Genomic DNA, 17,956 nt, shown 5'->3' with positions numbered 1-17,956 from the left:
AAATCCTACATCGGGGGGAAGCCCTGGCACAAGGCTATAAGGAAGACAATATAAGTCCATCCTTCCCTATTTTACCCATAGGGGAAGATTATATGACTAAAAGAGGATTATCACCCTGCAGCATAGAAAAGAACATCCAAAAAATGAGAAATGCCAGTGTTTACTCACAACCGTTCAAAGAAGGTACACATTAACGCATGGAGTCATAAATTTCTAGCACATGAAGAGGTGTCCTCCGTTATGGGATAAGAATCACTCATCTGGCATCACCACACACGCTGCTGAAATAGGTCTCGGATGTATTCACGCTATTTCCCTCTAATTATATGATCACTAAGAACTTTACTGAATTACCAAGGAACATTCCAGAGTATATGCCATTCTATTTTATGCAAACAAATTATGCAACTAGAAATAGTGCAATTTAAAAAAAGAAAAATTCAAATGTTTGTGTAAAATATATTAAATCATACAAAAATGTCATTCTTAAAGAAAAAAGGTGAATTTTAAGCCATGCTGCAGATAAACCACCTTAGATGGAAACAGAAATGCTTCCTTTTCCTTGTCAATATTATCAGTTTTGTGATGCCTTTTATATGCATCAGAAATTTCTGAGACTGATTTAGGGATTATGGCACTTTTATTTTAACATTCACTACGCATAAAATTTTAAATAATTTTATATACTACAAATAATGTTATTCAAATGTTCATTAAATTGTGGTGTCAATATAAGAGTGGAAAAACAGACCCCCAAGTCAAGGAAGGGCCAAATGTTTTTCAGTTAATGCTAGAGAGAACGTTCTGAAAATTTTAAAGCAGCATTATAGGAGCACAGCTTCGTGTTGGCAAACATCACTGTATATCAGGCAGGGATGATGAAAAAATATTGGTGACATAGCTGCAAAATAAATGCCATAGCAATGTGCCTTTACACTTCAATTTCAGGAAATTTCTAAGCTCTGAAAAAGCATACTACCTACCTTACATTTATTTCTTTATGAAAATTACTCCTGAATTATTCAAGTTCTGAATTGCTCAAGGTCTTCAGAAACAATTCCTTTTATAAAAATGGGATCATTATATTGAATGCAGATGAAAAATCATTCCAGTCAGAAGAAAGAATAACGTCCTTTAGAAATTAATGTACTTATGCCTGATTTATACACTTCCTTGTGATGCCTGATCAACATTAAGAAAATAAAAGGGCAAATGACTTTAAGAAATGCAGCCTTGGAAGACTCTCAGATGAAGGGCCCCTGAACTGCCACCTGCCACCCTTTCTCTCTGAGATGGAGATCTATGCCCAAACATGCCAGTGCTAACATCTTAACAACAAAGGTCAAGAAAATTCTCTTTCCTCTGAATTTCTTACTTGCCATTAAGACTGTTTGAGCACAGAGGAAGAAATTTAAAAGAAAATACTACCGATACAGATCAAAAGACATGCTAAAATCAATTGTGTATCTGGAATATAGTACTGCCTTCCGATGGAAAGTTTATTGTTAAAATGCACATGCCTGGCCCTAAACGCCCGTACTTCTGAGAGTCTGCACCCCTGAACTCTGCGCTCCTCTGGACCAGCTCTAGTTTGTCCAGTGTGTGCCTCCCCAGTGGCTCTCCCTTGCTTAGCAAGTAGCTGGGCCTCTAGTAGGAGGTGAGGAGGGGTGGCCTCTTCCTGGGACGGGTTAGAGCCCGACTTGGCACGAGCCGCTTGCGTGCTGGCAGCTACCGGCTCGGCCCCCTCACTGTAGTAACTCTGTTCCTAGGAGAGTCCCTGGCCCATAGGTGCTCGATGAATAGCCCTTGAATTGTTTAATGTGGGGGGCCCTCTGACTCGTGCTGGGGCTGAGGCAGGGGATAAGGCCCCAGAGTAGGAAACAGCCAGTGGGAAGAAGTGTTTTATTCCTGGAAGAGCAGCTTGCGCTGGAGGTCAGGGAGCTGGGCCAGGATGTGAGGAGAAGGCTCAGAGCATTGGGGCAGCGTGCTGGGTGTGTAGACATTACATCATTCGCACATCTCTTGTACCCAGAGCCCTTGGTGAGGGCCCTGGACCCAAGGAAGAGAGGATACTGGTAACCTTAGCATCACACAGAAAGTAACTCAAAGAACACCTACTGAACGCTGGCAGAAGACCTCAGACTTCCAGAAAGGCAAGAAAATCCCCATATACCTGGCCATGTGGCTGACAGGGTCTTGGTGCTCCAGCCTGGTGTCAGACCTGAGCCTCTGAGGTGGGATAGCCAAGTTCAGGACACTGGACTACAAGAGACCTCCCAGCCCCACGTAATATCAATTGGCGAGAGCTCTCCCAGAGATCTCCGTCTCAACACTAAGACCCAGCTCCACCCAATGGCCAGCAAGCTCCAGTGTTGGATGCCCCACGCCAAACAACTAGCCAGACAGGAACACAACCCCACCCACTAGCAGAGAGGCTGCCTGAAATCATACTAAGTTCACAGACACCCCAAAACACACCACCGGACACAGCCCTGCCCTCCAGAAAGACAAGTTCCAGCTGCACCCACCAGAACACAGGCACCAGTCCCCTCCACCAGGAAGCCTACACAAGCCACTGAACCAACCTTACCCACTGGGGGCAGACACCAAAAACAACAGTAACTGCAAACCTACAGCCTGCGAAAAAGAGACCCCAAACACAGTAAGTTAAGCAAAATGAGAAGACAGAGAAATATGCAGCAGATGAAGGAGCAAGGTAAAAACCCACCAGACCAGACAAATGAAGAAGAAATAGGCAGTCTACCTGAAAAAGAATTCAGAGTAATGATAGTAAACATGATCCAAAATCTTGGAAATAGAATGGAGAAAATACTAGAAACGTTTAACAAGGACCAAGAAGAATTAAAGAGCAAACAAACAATGATGAACACCACAATAAATGAAATTAAAAATTCCCTAGAAGGAATCAAGAGCAGAATAACTGAGGCAGAATAATGGATAAGTGACCTGGAAGATAAAATAGTAGAAACAACTACCACAGAGCAGAATAAAGAAAAAAGAATGAAAAGAATTGAGGACAGTCCCAGACACCTCTGGGACAACATTAAACACACCAAAATTCAAATTACAGGGGTCCCAGAAGAAGAAGAGAAAAGAAAGGGTCTGAGAAAATATTTCAAGAGATTATAGTTGAAAACTTCCCTAATATGGGAAAGGAACTAGTTAATCAAGTCCAGGAAGCACAGAGAGTCCCATACAGGATAAATCCAAGGAGAAACATGCCAAGACACATATTAATCAAACTATCAAAAATTAAATACAAAGAAAAAATATTAAAAGCAGCAAGGGAAAAGCAACAAATAACATATAAGGGAATCCCCATAAGATTAACAGCTGATCTTTCAGCAGAAACTCTGCAAGCCAGAAGGCAGTGGCAGGACATATTTAACGTGATGAAAGGGAAAAATCTACTACCAAGATTACTCTACCCAGCAAGGATCTCATTCAGATTCAATGGAGAAATTAAAAACTTTACAGACAAGCAAAAGTTAAGAGAATTCAGCACCACCAAACCAGTTTAACAACAAATGCTAAAGGAAATTCTCTAGGCAGGAAACACAAGAGAAGGAAAAGACCTACAAAAACAAACCCAAAACTATTAAGAAAATGGTAATAGGAACATACATATCAATAATTACCTTAAATGTAAATGGATGAAATGCTCCAACCAAAAGACATAGACTGGCTGAATGGATAAAAAAAACCGGACCCATATATATGCTGTCTACAAGAGACCTACTTCAGACCTAGGGACACATACAGACTGAAAATGAGGGATTGGAAAAAGATATTCCATGTAAATGGAAATCAAAAGAAAGCTGGAGCAGTAATTCTCATATCAGACAAAATAGACTTTAAAATAAAGACTATTACAAGAGACAAAGAAGGACACTACATAATGATCAAGGGATCAATCCAAGAAGAAGATATAACAATGGTAAATATTTATGCACCCAACATAGGAGCACCTCAATACATAAGGCAAATGCTAACAGCCATAAAAAGGGATCGACAGTAACCCAATAATAGTAGGGGACTTTAACACCCCACTTTCACCAATGGACATATCATCCAAAATGAAAATAAATAAGGAAACACAAGCTTTAAATGACACATTAAACAAGATGGACTTAATTGATATTTATAGGACATTCCATCCAAAACAACAGAATACACTTTCTCCTCAAGTGCTCATGGAACATTCTCCAGGATAGATCATATTTGGGTCACAAACCAAGCCTTGGTAAATTGAAGAAAACTGAAATTGTATCAAGTATCTTTTCCAACCACAACGCTATGAGACTAGATATCAATTACAGGAAAAAAACTGAAAAACTACAGACACATGGAGGCTAAACAATATACTATTAAATAAACAAGAGATCACTGAAGAAATCAAAGAGGAAATCAAAAAATACCTAGAAACAAATAACAATGAAAACACAATGACCCAAAACCTATGGGATGCAGCAAAAGCAGTTCTAAGAGGAAAGTTTATAGCAATATAATCCTACCTCAAGAAACAAGAAAAATGTCAAGTAAACAATCTACCTTACACCTAAAGCAATTAGAGGAAGAAGAACAAAAAAAACCCAAAGTTAGCAGAAGGAAAGAAATCATAAAGATCAGATCAGAAATAAATGTAAAAGAAATGAAGGAAACAACAGCAAAGATCAATAAAACTAAAAGCTGGTTCTTTGAGAAGATAAACAAAATTGATAAACCACTAGCCACACTCATCAAGAAAAAAAGGGAGAAGACTCAAATCAACAGAATTAGAAATGAAAAAAGAGAGGTAACAACTGACACTGCAGAAATACAAAGAATCATGAGGGATTACTACAAGCAACTCTACGCCAATAAAATGGACAACCTGGAAGAAATGGACAAATTCTTAGAAAAGCACAACCTTCTAAGACTGAACCAGGAAGAAATAGAAAATGTAAACAGACTGATCACAAGCACTGAAATTGAAACTGTGATTAAAAATCTTCCAACAAACAAAAGCCCAGGACCAGATGGCTTCACAGGCGAATTCTATCAAACATTTAGAGAAGAGCTAACACCTTTCCTTCTCAAACTCTTCCAAAATATAGCAGAGGGAGGAACACTCCCAAACTCATTCTACAAGGCCACCATCACCCTGATACCAAAACCAGACAAAGATGTCACAAAAAAAGAAAACTACAGGCCAATATCACTGATGAACATAGGTGCAAAAATCCTCAACAAAATACTGGCAAACAGAATCCGACAGCACATTAAAAGGATCATACACCATGATCAAGTGGGGTTTATCTCAGGAATGCAAGGATTCTTCAATATATGCAAATCAATCAATGTGATAAACCATATTAACAAATTGAGGGAGAAAAAAACATATGATCATCTCAATAGATGCAGAGAAAGCTTTTGACAAAATTCAACACCCATTTATGATAAAAACCCTCCAGAAAGTAGGCATAGAGGGAACTTACCTCAACATAATAAAGGCCATATACAACAAACCCACAGCCAACATCGTTCTCAATGGTGAAAAACTGAAACCATTTCCTCTAAGATCAAGAACAAGACAAGGTTGCCCACTCTCACCACTATTATTCCATATAGATTTGGAAGTTTTAGCCACAGCAATCAGAGAAGAAAAAGAAATAAAAGAAATCCAAATCAGAAAAGAAGAAGTAAAACTGTCACTGTTTGCAGATGACATGATACTATACATAGAGAATCCTAAAGATGCCACCAGAAAACTACTAGAGTTAATCAATGAATTTGGTAAAGTAGCAAGATATAAAGTTAATGCACAGAAATCTCTTGCATTCCTATACACTAATGATGAAAAATCTGATAGAGAAATTAAGGAAATGCTCCCATTTACCACTGCAGCAAAAAGAATAAAATACCTAGGAATAAACCTACTTAAGGAGACAAAAGACCTGTATGCAGAAAACTGTAAGACACTGATGAAAGTAATTAAAGACAATACAAACAGATGGAGAGATATACCATGTTCTTAGATTGGAAGAATCAACATTGTGAAATTGACTATACTACCCAAAGCAATCTACAGATTCAATGCAATCCCTATCAAACTACCAATGGCATTTTTCACAGAACTAGAACAAAAAATTTCACAATTTGTATGGAAACACAAAAGACCCTGAATAGTCAAAACAATCTTGAGAAAGAAAAATGGAGCTGGAGGAATCAGGCTCCCTGACTTCAGACTATACTACAAAGCTACAGTGTAATCAAGACAGTATGGTACTGGCACAAAAACAGAAATATAGATCAATGGAACAGGATAGAAAGCCCAGAGATAAACCCACACACATACGGTCACCTTACCTTTGATAAAGGAGGCAAGAGTATACAATGGAGAGAAGACAGCCTCTTCAATAAGTGGTGCTGGGAAAATTGGACAGTTACATGTAAAAGAATGAAATTAGAACACTTCCTAACACCATACAGAAAAATAAACTCAAAATGGATTAAAGACCTAAATGTAAGACTGGACACTATAAAACTCTTAGAAGAAAACATAGGAAGAACACTCTGACATAAATCACAGCAAGATCTTTTTTGACCCACCTCCTAGAGAAATGGAAGTAAAAACAAAAATAAAGAAATGGGACCTAATGAAACTTCAAAGCTTTTGCACAGCAAAGGAAACCATAAACTAGACGAAAAGACAACCCTCAGAATGGGAGAAAATATTTGCAAACGAAGCAACTGACAAAGGATTAATCTCCAAAATATACAAGCAGCTCATGCAGCTCAGTATCAAAAAAACAAACAACCCAATCCAAAAATGGGCAGAAGATCTAAATAGACATTTCTCCAAAGAAGATATACAGATTGCCAACAAACACATGAAAGGCTGCTCAGCATCACTAATCATTAGAGAAATGCAAATCAAAACTACAATGAGGTACCACCTCACACCGGTCAGAATGGCCATCATGAAAAAATCTACAAACAATAAATGCTGGAGAGGGTGTGGAGAAAAGGGAAGCTTCTCGCACTGTTGGTGGGAATGTAAATTGATACAGCCACTATGGAGAACAGTATGGAGGTTCCTTAAAAAACTAAAAATAGAATTACCATATGACCCAGCAATCTCACTACTGGGCATATACCCTGAGAAAACCATAATTCAAAAAGAGACATGCACCCCAATGTTCATTGCAGCTCTATTTACAATAGCCAGGACATGGAAGCAACTAAGTGTCCATCGACAGATGAATGGATAAAGAAGATGTGGCACATATATACAATGGAATATTACTCAGCCATAAAAAAAAACGAAACTGAGTTATTTGTATTGAGGTGGATGGACCTAGAGTCTGTCATACAGAGTAAAGTAAGTCAGAAAGAGAAAAACAAATACCGTATGCTAACAAATATATATGGATTCTAAAAAAAATGGTTCTGATGAACCTAGGGGCAGGACAGGAATAAAGACACAGATGTAGAGAATGGACTTGAGGACACGGGGAGGGGGAAGGGTAAGCTGGGACGAAGTGAGAGAGTGGCATTGACATATATGCACTACCAAATGTAAACTAGATAGCTAGTGGGAAGCAGCCGCATAGCACAGGGAGATTAGCTCGGTGCTTTGTGACCACCTAGAGGGGTGGTATAGGGAGGGTGGGAGGGAGATGCAAGAGGGAGGGGATATATGTATATATATAGCTGATTCACTTTGTTAAACAGCAGGAACTAACACACCGTTGTAAAGCAATTATACCCCAATGAAGATGTTTTTTAAAAATGCACATGCCTGGAGCCTTTTGCTACTTTATCTACTTTGCCTTCCTGTCTAATTTAGATTTTTTTAATATAAATTTATTTATTTATTTATTTTTGGCTGCATTTGGTCTTTGTTGCTGCACACGGGCTTTCTCTAGTTGCAGCGAGCGGGGGCTACTCTTCGTTGCGGTGCACGGGCTTCTCACTGCAGTGGCTTCTCTTGTTGTGGAGCACGGGCTCTAGGAGCGCGGGCTTCAGTAGTTGTGGTGCATGGGCTCAGTAGTTGTGGCGCACGGGCTTAGTTGCTCCGTAGCATGTGGCATCTTCCCGGACCAGGGTTCGAACCTGTGTCCCCTGCGTTGGCAGGCGGATTCTTAACCACTGCACCACCAGGGAAGCCAAGCCCCCTCTAATTTAAATTTCCAGTCACTCCAAAAAGATGCTTCTTCCCATGTGAAAACAGTACTTACAGCCTGTCAGGAAATTGTTGTCACTGACTAAAAACTCCTGTATCAATTAGAAAATTTTCCCATTTTCTCCTGGTGATTTGGTTCCTGCTTTTACCTAAATAAAGCACCACTTAATTTAAGTTCAGAAATACGTGATGTAGTTGGCTCATTTAAAAATTGAAGAAGGTTATTGTAAAGGGCACATTTTAAAAGCCCCAGGCTTTTAAATTATTGGTTCAGCTTTGATTGAAACTTATTACTAACTTCCTCCAAACTTGCACCTGAGTTTCCATAACTGGACCACCTCCTTTCTTGTCTGTTGCAATACATAAATCTGTCTGTATCCCGCTCTTCCAACATGACAGAGTGGATCTTGACATGAAATGGGTATATTAGTTTTTTATTGCTGTATAATAAATTACCACAAACATAGCAGCTTAAAGCACCTATTCATTGTCTCACATTTCCCACGGTTCAGGAGTTTGGGTGCTGGTTAGATGGATTCTGTGCTCAGGATCTCATCAGGCTGAAATCCAAGAGAGGGCTGGGGCTGGGGTCTCATTTGAAGCTATTTCTTTGCACCGGTGTGGCTTAGGTCACTGTCTTCTTGCTAGCTGTTGATTGACAAATTCTCAAAGCTGCCTCTACTTCTGGAACCTTACAATTAGCAAATCAATCAGCACACTTGTGTGAGATCTCTCCGTAGAACACGTTTGTCTTGTGTTGTCATGTACAGGAACCGCTGCTGAAGACTAAGTGAAAACTTCCTAATGTACCTAAGTCTTTGGGTTCTTATTTTACAGGATACATCTGCTGTGAGGGACTTCGACTGGGGAGGAATCTCTGAGAGTTTCTCCATTTCGGACATCCATCACGTACAGGATTTAATATCAGGAGGACGGATCATTGGGTCATTATTAATTCTGAGGACCAAATGCTCAGGCAGATTCCTAACTAAAGTGGGAAACAAGTAGTGGCCACCTGCCCACCAGATCATAGCATATGTGTGAAAACATCACAATTCTTGGTTTGTGGAAAGCTACACACAAGATTAAAGAAAACCATGGCTTCAGATGCGGGTGAAGCATTAAGCTCACGTGGGGGACTCACATCCCTGCCAGAGATAAAGGAGAGGCTGTGGGAAGCTTTGTGGCAACTCAAACAAAAATCCATTTAGGAGTGACCAGTACACACCTGACCTCCACATAGAGGGCTCAATATTTTGGGTACAAAATATGTATCTTTATTGTTCCCTGGCAATTAGCACTCAATGGCAAAAGCATATGTGGTGGATTAAACAACCTTGACCAATGAGACCATAAAGACCCCTTTGTAAAATAGATGCAGGTCTAAGTATACTAAGACAAGCTGAGTTTGCTTTTAATGTAAAGCGACATTCCAAAGAAAAAGATGTTAGCTAAGAGAGCCAAATTGGAAGAAATGCTCTCCGAAGAGCATGGAGAAGGATGGGAATCTGTTTGAAAAGGTAAAGATGGGCTAGTAAATTGAGTCATACCGACCCAACCCATCATGTTAGAACACGACTGAACCCGACCGTGCAAAAAAGCACACAAGGTCTTCTGATCACGTCACTTGAAATGGAGGCCAAGGCAGTCATGGGCAAAAACCTTCCGTCTTAGCTGTAGACATTCAAGTAGCACATCACGGTGCCCCGAACTTATCTAAATGTTCTGGGGGCAAATGTAGCCTACAACAACATCCCCTAAATGTCCTCACTCCAGGGCATGGCCTACTGTGTGGGAACGATAATAAATGACATCTGTACACTTCTGGTGAGTCAAGATGGACTTTGTTACATAACACAGGAGGGGAACGTATCTCTGTGCAAACATGCCGATTGAGACAGGGCGATTAGCTCTGCTTCGAGTTAGACTGGAACCCAGAAATTACAGAATCAGTGGAACCAGTAACAATCCCAGTTCATAATAATACCTGGTAAGTGGGTAAAGTCCAATTCTATTAGCAAGGATTTAAGAATGCTAATCCTCACACAACTATTTTCCAACAAACCTAAAGAATATCATGATAGGGACTTCCTTGGTGGTCCAGTGGTAGAGAATCCGCCTTCCAATGCAGAAGACACGGGTTCCATCCCTGGTCAGGGAACTAAGATCCCACACGCCACGGGGCAACTAAGCCCAGGCACCACAACTACTTGAGCTCGTGCCCCTCAACGAGAGAGCCTGCGTGCCGCAAACTACAGAGAAGCCCTCGCACCACAACTAGAGAGAAACCCAAGCAGACCGCGTGACTTAACGAAAAGATCTTGCAGGTCTCAACGAAGATCCCGTGTGCCGCAACTAAGACCTGACGCAGCCAAATAAATAAATAAATCTAAAAATAAATACTATCATAATAATACCACAATCTGATGTAATATTGGTAAAATTTGGCTACCTTATATAAATATATAATATGATAATATTCATCAAATTTACTGAGAAATTGACCTAAAACTTCCTTAGGTTGTAAAGCCCCTGGGGACCGAGGAAGAACTAGATTCACTTAATCACCAGTTTATCACTGTAATTACTATCTCTACGGAGGGTTATCATAAAGCACAGGTATCTGTAGATAAGAATATATGTAATAATCAAGTTGATAAAACAGTAAAAAGAAATACATAGTGGATTTTGGCTTTTCGTTAAGTCTATCCCCACTCCTTGCTGGCTTCTGCAAATGAGGGGTGTATTTGCATTATTATTGCTGTTCTACATTATGAATAAGTGGTACAGTACGTGTAGATGTAATAGTACTAGAGATGGTTTCACTGTGGAGACCTTGGCCAAGGCTTGAAGGCTTGAGGAATGAGACAACTTGGCAGGTCTGTTTATTCAGTAGCCATGACAATGACCTTTGGCCAAGCTCTGAGAACTAGGTTCTGGGATGTTCACATGGTTACTGGTTAATGATGTGATCCTATACGGCCAGGGCAGCAGGTCAGAATGTTTAGCATAAACATGAAGGTTCTGGTGTGCCTGGCTGGGACCTCATGGTGGCTGGTACCATGTGACCAGCACACCTGAAGACTGAAGAACTCTGCCTCCAAGACCCAGATGGGCTCCCCTAAGTGGAGACACCTTTTTTTTTTAATATAAATTTATTTATTTTATTTATTTATTTTTGGCTGCATTGGGTCTTCGTTGCTGTGCGTGGGCTTTCTCTAGTTGTGGCGAGCGGGGGCTACTCTTTGCTGTGGTGCGCGGGCTTCTCACTGCGGTGGCTTCACTTGTTGCAGAGCACAGGCTCTAGGTGCGCGGGATTCAGTAGTTGTGGCACATGAGCTCAGTAGTTGTGGCTCGTGAGCTCAGTAGTTGTGGCTCACGGGCTCAGTAGTTGTGGCACACGGGCTTAGTTGCTCCGCGGCATGTGGGATCTTCCCGGACCAGGGCTCGAACCCGTGTCCCCTGTGTTGGCAGGTGGATTCTTCTTAACTGCTGCGCCACCAGGGAAGCCCAATGGAGACACCTTGTATGCGTCTTTTCTGTTCACAGCTGGACAGAAAGTTACATCCATGCAACCCTCACGTGGGAGGGAGGACCTGCAAAGCTGTGCTTGGTCTCTCCAGCCTTTATGTGTGTGTAAATCCATCCTCCCTGCTGTTCCTGCACTGTCTCCTCTGCTGTAGTAAGCCATATCCCCCACTATACCTTTACGCTGAGTTGTGTAAGTTCTCACAGTGAACCATCGAGTGAGTGAGTGGTCCTCAGACGCCTGAAATAATCAAAAGGTTTGCGATAAACTGACTAAATCTTCCTGTAAATTCCCTACAACATCCCTGGACCCCGGTACCGACACTGTGGGGACCTCAGTGGTATTTACACATACCGCAGAGTACAATCCTAAAGGGAGTGTCCATCTATACTCCCTTCGTCGCAGTATGGTTGTAATTTCATCTCATATGGCCATTGTCAATGCAGTATTATCACGTTAAAAAGCTCTCTTTTAGCCAAAATTAGGTAAAGTTAGATAAATCAGACAAAACATTTATTCAAATAGTATTAGTCACCTTTGTTCACACTTTGATAAATTTCATATTAGTAACCTTTGCCCTTTATCTCAGCAGTATTTGTTTTTTATATTTAAAGGAATGGAATATTTAACGTCATCTTTGTTGAACACAATTTTCAGATTCTTAGATTAAATCTTTTGCTAAAGCAGATATAATATTTTATTCCAATAGATTCTACCTGGTTATTACTGGAATATAAAAAGTATCATCTTTATACATTTATTCAGAAATTGATAAACATTATAGTTTTCTGTGGATTTTTATGGACTCAGTTGATTCTAACAGATTTTTTTCTAGGTAATCCTCAAATCACCTTAAAAAGTATGATTTTCCCCTTATTTATGCTCATGTTAAATAATAATTATCCTTGACTTTAAAATATTCTTCTGGTGTTTTATATTTATGATATTATTAGGTTTAAAATTGAGATGTTCTTTATCATGTTATAAGGTGTCTTCTAGATGTACTGGGTTTTTCCTATAATTTATTAAGAATGTGTGATAAGTTTACCTTACTGACTTCAGCAGCTATTGAGAGAGTGATACAGTATTTCTTATTTGACGAATGGTGTGAAATATAGGCCGTTCTCACTCTGCACAGTGGTGTAAAACTGTAAAAATGATGAGGTACCTGAAGCTTCACAACCAGGGGGGAAGATAGTGATTGTTCCATGACCTTTACAAAATTGTTGTCAATGTACTGAAAAAATTTCTCAATGTCAGTTACTAATATACATTAGTAATGGAATGGGGGGGAATAAAGCTTACTGTTATTTAGTACACTGCAATTTTAAAACTAGAAGCCTTGAGAATTCAAGTGTCTCTTTGTAAAAGCTCAGGAAGAAGGGTGTGAGTAGTTCTTGCCTTGCTCTCCTTGTCCTGTAGCTGATGATACTATACGAAGTGCTCATGTTTTCCATGTCACCCCCTCTCTAAGTTTGGACCAGCTTCCCACACCTTGATCCTTTGTGCTTTTATGTCATGAAATACCTCTGAGAATTCTTTGATGCCAGCGTCACTACCTCTGGGACACCATCCATTTCCTCACACCCACTCTCCTTATTTACGTTGATAAATCTGCCGTCTCTAAGCTCCTCTGGACACGTTCCTAAAGTACTGCCAGCGTCCTCGTTTTCAGCTATTTCTTCTGTGACTCCGTTTACTTCTTGTTCCTATTTCAGTTCCCATAAGTATTATCATTCTTAATTTCTTTGTTGTACTTTCATTTTTGTTGCCCAATTCCCTCTTTCCATTATGCATTTAAGTTATTTTTACTTTCTTAGGGTAGACCCTTTTGACTATTGTAAATAATTTTCTCACTGTTTATTAAATTTCTACATGCATATTTATAAGTAACAGTATGCATTAGTTTTTTTTTTTTTTTCAGTAAGTAGCTTTTTTCCACTACTTTCATGCAGCATTGGCGCTAGTTAGGTAACTTCATTAAATGGAACTGAGTAGCACCATAATTCCTATATTCCTGAACAGATTATGTACCTGGGAAGTCATTTTTTTCTTAAGTGCTTTTATATGATTCATATAACTCTTTTTACCAAAATATATTGAATTATTTGGCTTCTTTTTGCTCTTATTGTTAATATTATCACTCCTGATGTCTTTAAGTCAATATTTGCTTTGATACGTTTATTAAATGTATTCTGTATTATTATGTTATATGTTTGTTGTAAACAGCATATACTTTAATTCTGTGCGTATATGTGTATTTGTCTGTTTTAACATGCATTTTCATCCTCAGTCTTTTCAGGATATTTTCTATATGATCTTGCTTCTGTCTTTTTCTTTTATGTTTTCAAAATTTGTAGTTCCTTTCTAGTCGATTTCATTTTCTGTCCAGACTACATCACTTGCTGTTATTTTGTTCAATGATATGGATAGTAGATAACCTGCTATAAATTTAATAATGGCTACCTAAGAGTTCACAAAGACATCTGTAAGCTGACTTCCCTTAAGTGTGTTAGGTTAATTTTTTCCATCATTCATTCTGGTATTAAAAACTGACAAAGCATTAAATAAAACTTGAATAAACATGTAAGGACAAATAATCTCAAAAGAACAGGAGCTATAGTCTGGTAGTCGTATAAAAAAGGCTGTCAGATTTAGATAGGATCGTGTAATTATTTTCCACCTGAATGCCTCCTGCAGTTAAGTATCTCATTTTCCTGTCTCACTAAATGAAGGAGGAGAGGAAAACAACAATAGCAGTTGATCATAAAGATGCATGATCTTTTCAAAGACTTAAACGCCCTACAAAACAGAAGAAGAGGCTGCAGAGGCTAACCTTTCAGGTCATCGTCCAAGTGGAGACATTCCTAGACTCAGAAGTACTCCTGACTATCATTAGTTTCAGATTTACTACAAGGAGGTCCTTCCAGGGTCTCTTGTCTTTCTTTCTTTCTCTTCTTCTCTCTTTTCTTTCTTTTTTTTTTTTTTCAGTATATAATACTAGTGCTAGAAGTTCTCTCTGAGAACAGCCAGTTTAACCCCTTAGAAAGGCTATGTGACTTGTCAAAATCTCTGACATTTAATTATACAAGCAGCATTAGAACTTTTGAATCCAGGTTCCCTGCGTCTCAGTCCAATATTTTTCCCATCACGAGCCTCCTAGGCTTTTATGTTTTGTTCTGCTTTCTACCCAGAATAAACAACACACAATTTGCCACTGAATTGTCTGGAACTCCTTGACACAACTTCAATGGTCCCTGATTACTTCATCCCATAGATTATGGAACTAAACCACACACGCACGCGCACACACACACACACACACACACACACACACCACGGAGACGTCCCCCCCAAGCCAGAGATCTGATGAGCGCTACACCAGAGTAGCACTGAGGGTATTATTTCCCTTTCTGACCACTCCACCCATTGGGTGCTCAAATTCAACAGACGCTGAGTAAAACCAATGTAACTGAGGATGGCAAGAAGCACCCTAGAATCTAAAAATATGAATTTAAGGATAGAAAAGACAGCACTGTCCTTATTACTCGTAAGGTTCAGATATTTTATGAAATGCATGAGGCTCACTCGTAGGACTCCTTTAGAAAGTCTTTCATTATTTTGTGTAAAACACCACCGATATGTAACCCAGTGAAGCACAAGAAGAAGGAAACCACCTTCCCATCGACAGTTTCACTGATCTCATTTCACTCTGCCCTTCACCAGTCTAACTGATAACCTGCCCATCAACAAGGCAGTTTCTGTAGTTTGAAATATGACCTGCTGGTGTGAGTGCCCCAGAATGTATTCTAAATGAAAGTGGATCGTGAATATATTTATAATGTGGTTTCTAAAGCAAGTGCCACAGAGTGTTTGAAGAGTTCTTTGTGCCAATTCTGTGACTATTTTTTAAATTCTGAAGAGGTTCTAAGTTAACAAGTCATGATTACGGATGAAATGAAATAATCTGAACCCTGCTGACTTTTTCCTGATGTAACTGTGCTTTGATCCTTGTTTTAATGAAGCTCTAAATGAAGGATACATATCAACTCAAATCTTATTTCCCAAATGTGAGCCTGACCTGTGTTGCTTTGTCCTTTGAGATGTCGAAGTTGGTTAAGAGAATAAAATCTGACTTTGATCGTTCCTGTATGCCAACCAGGAACGTTTTTATTGTAGAAGATCTGCATGAGCAACAATGATGTTCTCTTCTCACTGTCAGGAAGGCAGTGGAGTAGCTGCACCCACTCTGATAGAACACAGATGTTCTCTGCAGCCCCATCCATCTTACTCCCGAGAGCTGCCATTAATCAGCTACATTTTCCCACCACCTTCTTTCCGAAAGACCATCCACGCAAGGGCTCTGGCTCCCTTCCTCTGACACGTAGTCATTGCTGTGACATCTTGGGCAAACACACCCACGATACGGGAGAATTCCAACAGGACTAGGCAGTGCTTAAATCTCCTACTAAAATTTTGGGTTTTGAGTTACATTTATTTTAGATGTTAGAACAATTTAAGAAATATAAAATAGTATTATGGCATGAAATTATTCATTTATGATCCCACCAGAGAAAGATGAATACTATTCATATTTTTACAGATTTCCTTTCAATCACCTCTTTGCCCACATATATGGTATATATTTTAAAAACTTAGTATCCTCCCTTTTTGCTCAATTCATGAATAACTTACCATATCCTTACAAATCTTTTTAAAACGTTGTATCTAATTGCTAATAATATTCCATTATATTGATCTAACTGGAGTTAGCCAATGCTATTATTTTTTCATTTTTAACCTCTAAATTTATGCAAAAATATTTCTCTAAATTTATTATTAAGTTCTTAGACTAGATTCCTGGAATTAGAATTAATGAGTCAAATGACTAGATGTTCTTAAGACTATTAACAAAAATAATGTAAGGGCCTGCATTTCACAAATCCTCACCAGTAACAGCTCATTTGATAAAGTAAATTTATTTGACATTCCATTCAATAATAAGGGATTGGCTTTTTAATATTTATCATCCGTTTATGTTCCTTTTCTTGTGAATATCTTTTGTTTTAATATTTTCACATTTATTTATGCTACTATGGTATACATTATGCGACTTATGACATGTAATATACTATATGTTCTATTGTATATATTACATAGAAAGGCTTGCCATTTTAAACTTAGCAAGAATGTCTTTATCTAAACAAATAACAGGTTTTCACTTATCCATATGCTCGTATTTTTTCCTATAGAAACTTTACAAATATTCTGCAAGACCAGAAAGTCTTCAATCGGAGTATTACAAGAGACTGTTACCATATAAGTGCTACACACATTCATAATCTTTTCCATAATCCAAAATGCTCTGAAACTAAAATAATAGGATTTTATAAAATTATTTGGAAGCAAAATCTGATATAAGATTATATGCTCATAAAAATCTGTGGGCTAGGGATTTCCCAATGAGAAATATGAAAGTCAGGTATACAGCAAAAAAATTCTACCATGTGGTCAAATTCAATAATTCTCTGTATTCTGGGACTTCCCTGGTGGCGCAGTGGTTAGGAATCTGCCTGCGAATGCAGGGGACACGGGTTTGAGCCCTGGTCCGGGAAGAGTCCACATGCCGCGGAGCAACCAAGCCCGTGCGCCACAACTACTGAGCCTGCGCTCTAGAGCCCGTGAGCCACAACTACTGAAGCCCACGTGACACAACTACCGAAGCCCGCGCACCTAGAGCCCGTGCTCCACAACAAGAGAAGCCACCGCAATGAGAAGCCCGCGCACCGCAATGAAGAGTAGCCCCCGCTCGCCACAACTAGAGAAAGCCCGCGCGCAGCAACAAAGACCCAACGCAGCCAAAAATAAATAAGTAAATTTTAAAACATAGTAATAATTCTCTGTATTCTGAACGTGTTTGCGTGCTGTGTGCGTTCTGTGTGTATGTGCCCTGCTCATCGTAACGCCTAAATACACCTCAGGTCAATTCAGTTCTGTATTCCTCACTTCCTGGGTCCTCTTTTCTCCTTCCTGTCTGTGTGTTTTTTAAAATAGTCTTCATATACCCTACTCAGTGAGGATAATCATATATTTTGCATCATACATTCAAACTCTCTGCAGATATACTGATGCATTTGATTCAAAAAAACATAATGTTTCCATCAGTTAAAAAAAGAACTTCTATTCTCAAGGATTCTGAATAAGGGATTGTGGATGTTAATATCAATTATAAAAGAATT

The 17,956-nt window shown here is 39.2% G+C and overlaps 1 protein-coding gene across 8 annotated transcripts in view; it reads right to left on the bottom strand.

Annotated features, from left to right (window-relative positions):
- The window catches only part of LOC309647633 (uncharacterized protein), a 197,005-nt gene that overhangs the window by 137,394 nt on the left and 41,655 nt on the right, over positions 1–17,956 (bottom strand). For 5 of the 8 annotated variants that reach the window (XM_082435168.1, XM_082435171.1, XM_082435172.1 and 2 more), the window contains exon 4: positions 6,370–6,429. The exons of the other annotated variants lie outside the window; for them this stretch is intronic. In XM_082435168.1, coding sequence (XP_082291294.1) covers positions 6,370–6,429 — 60 coding nt within the window. The remainder of the gene's footprint in view (positions 1–6,369; positions 6,430–17,956) is intronic. 8 annotated transcript variants of the gene reach the window in all.

The sequence above is a fragment of the Balaenoptera physalus genome, assembly GCF_965194825.1.
Source record: "Balaenoptera physalus genome assembly, chromosome: 18".
Lineage (NCBI taxonomy): Eukaryota > Metazoa > Chordata > Mammalia > Artiodactyla > Balaenopteridae > Balaenoptera > Balaenoptera physalus.
Note: the sequence above shows the minus strand (reverse complement) of the source record. Positions and strands in the feature narration are given on the sequence as shown.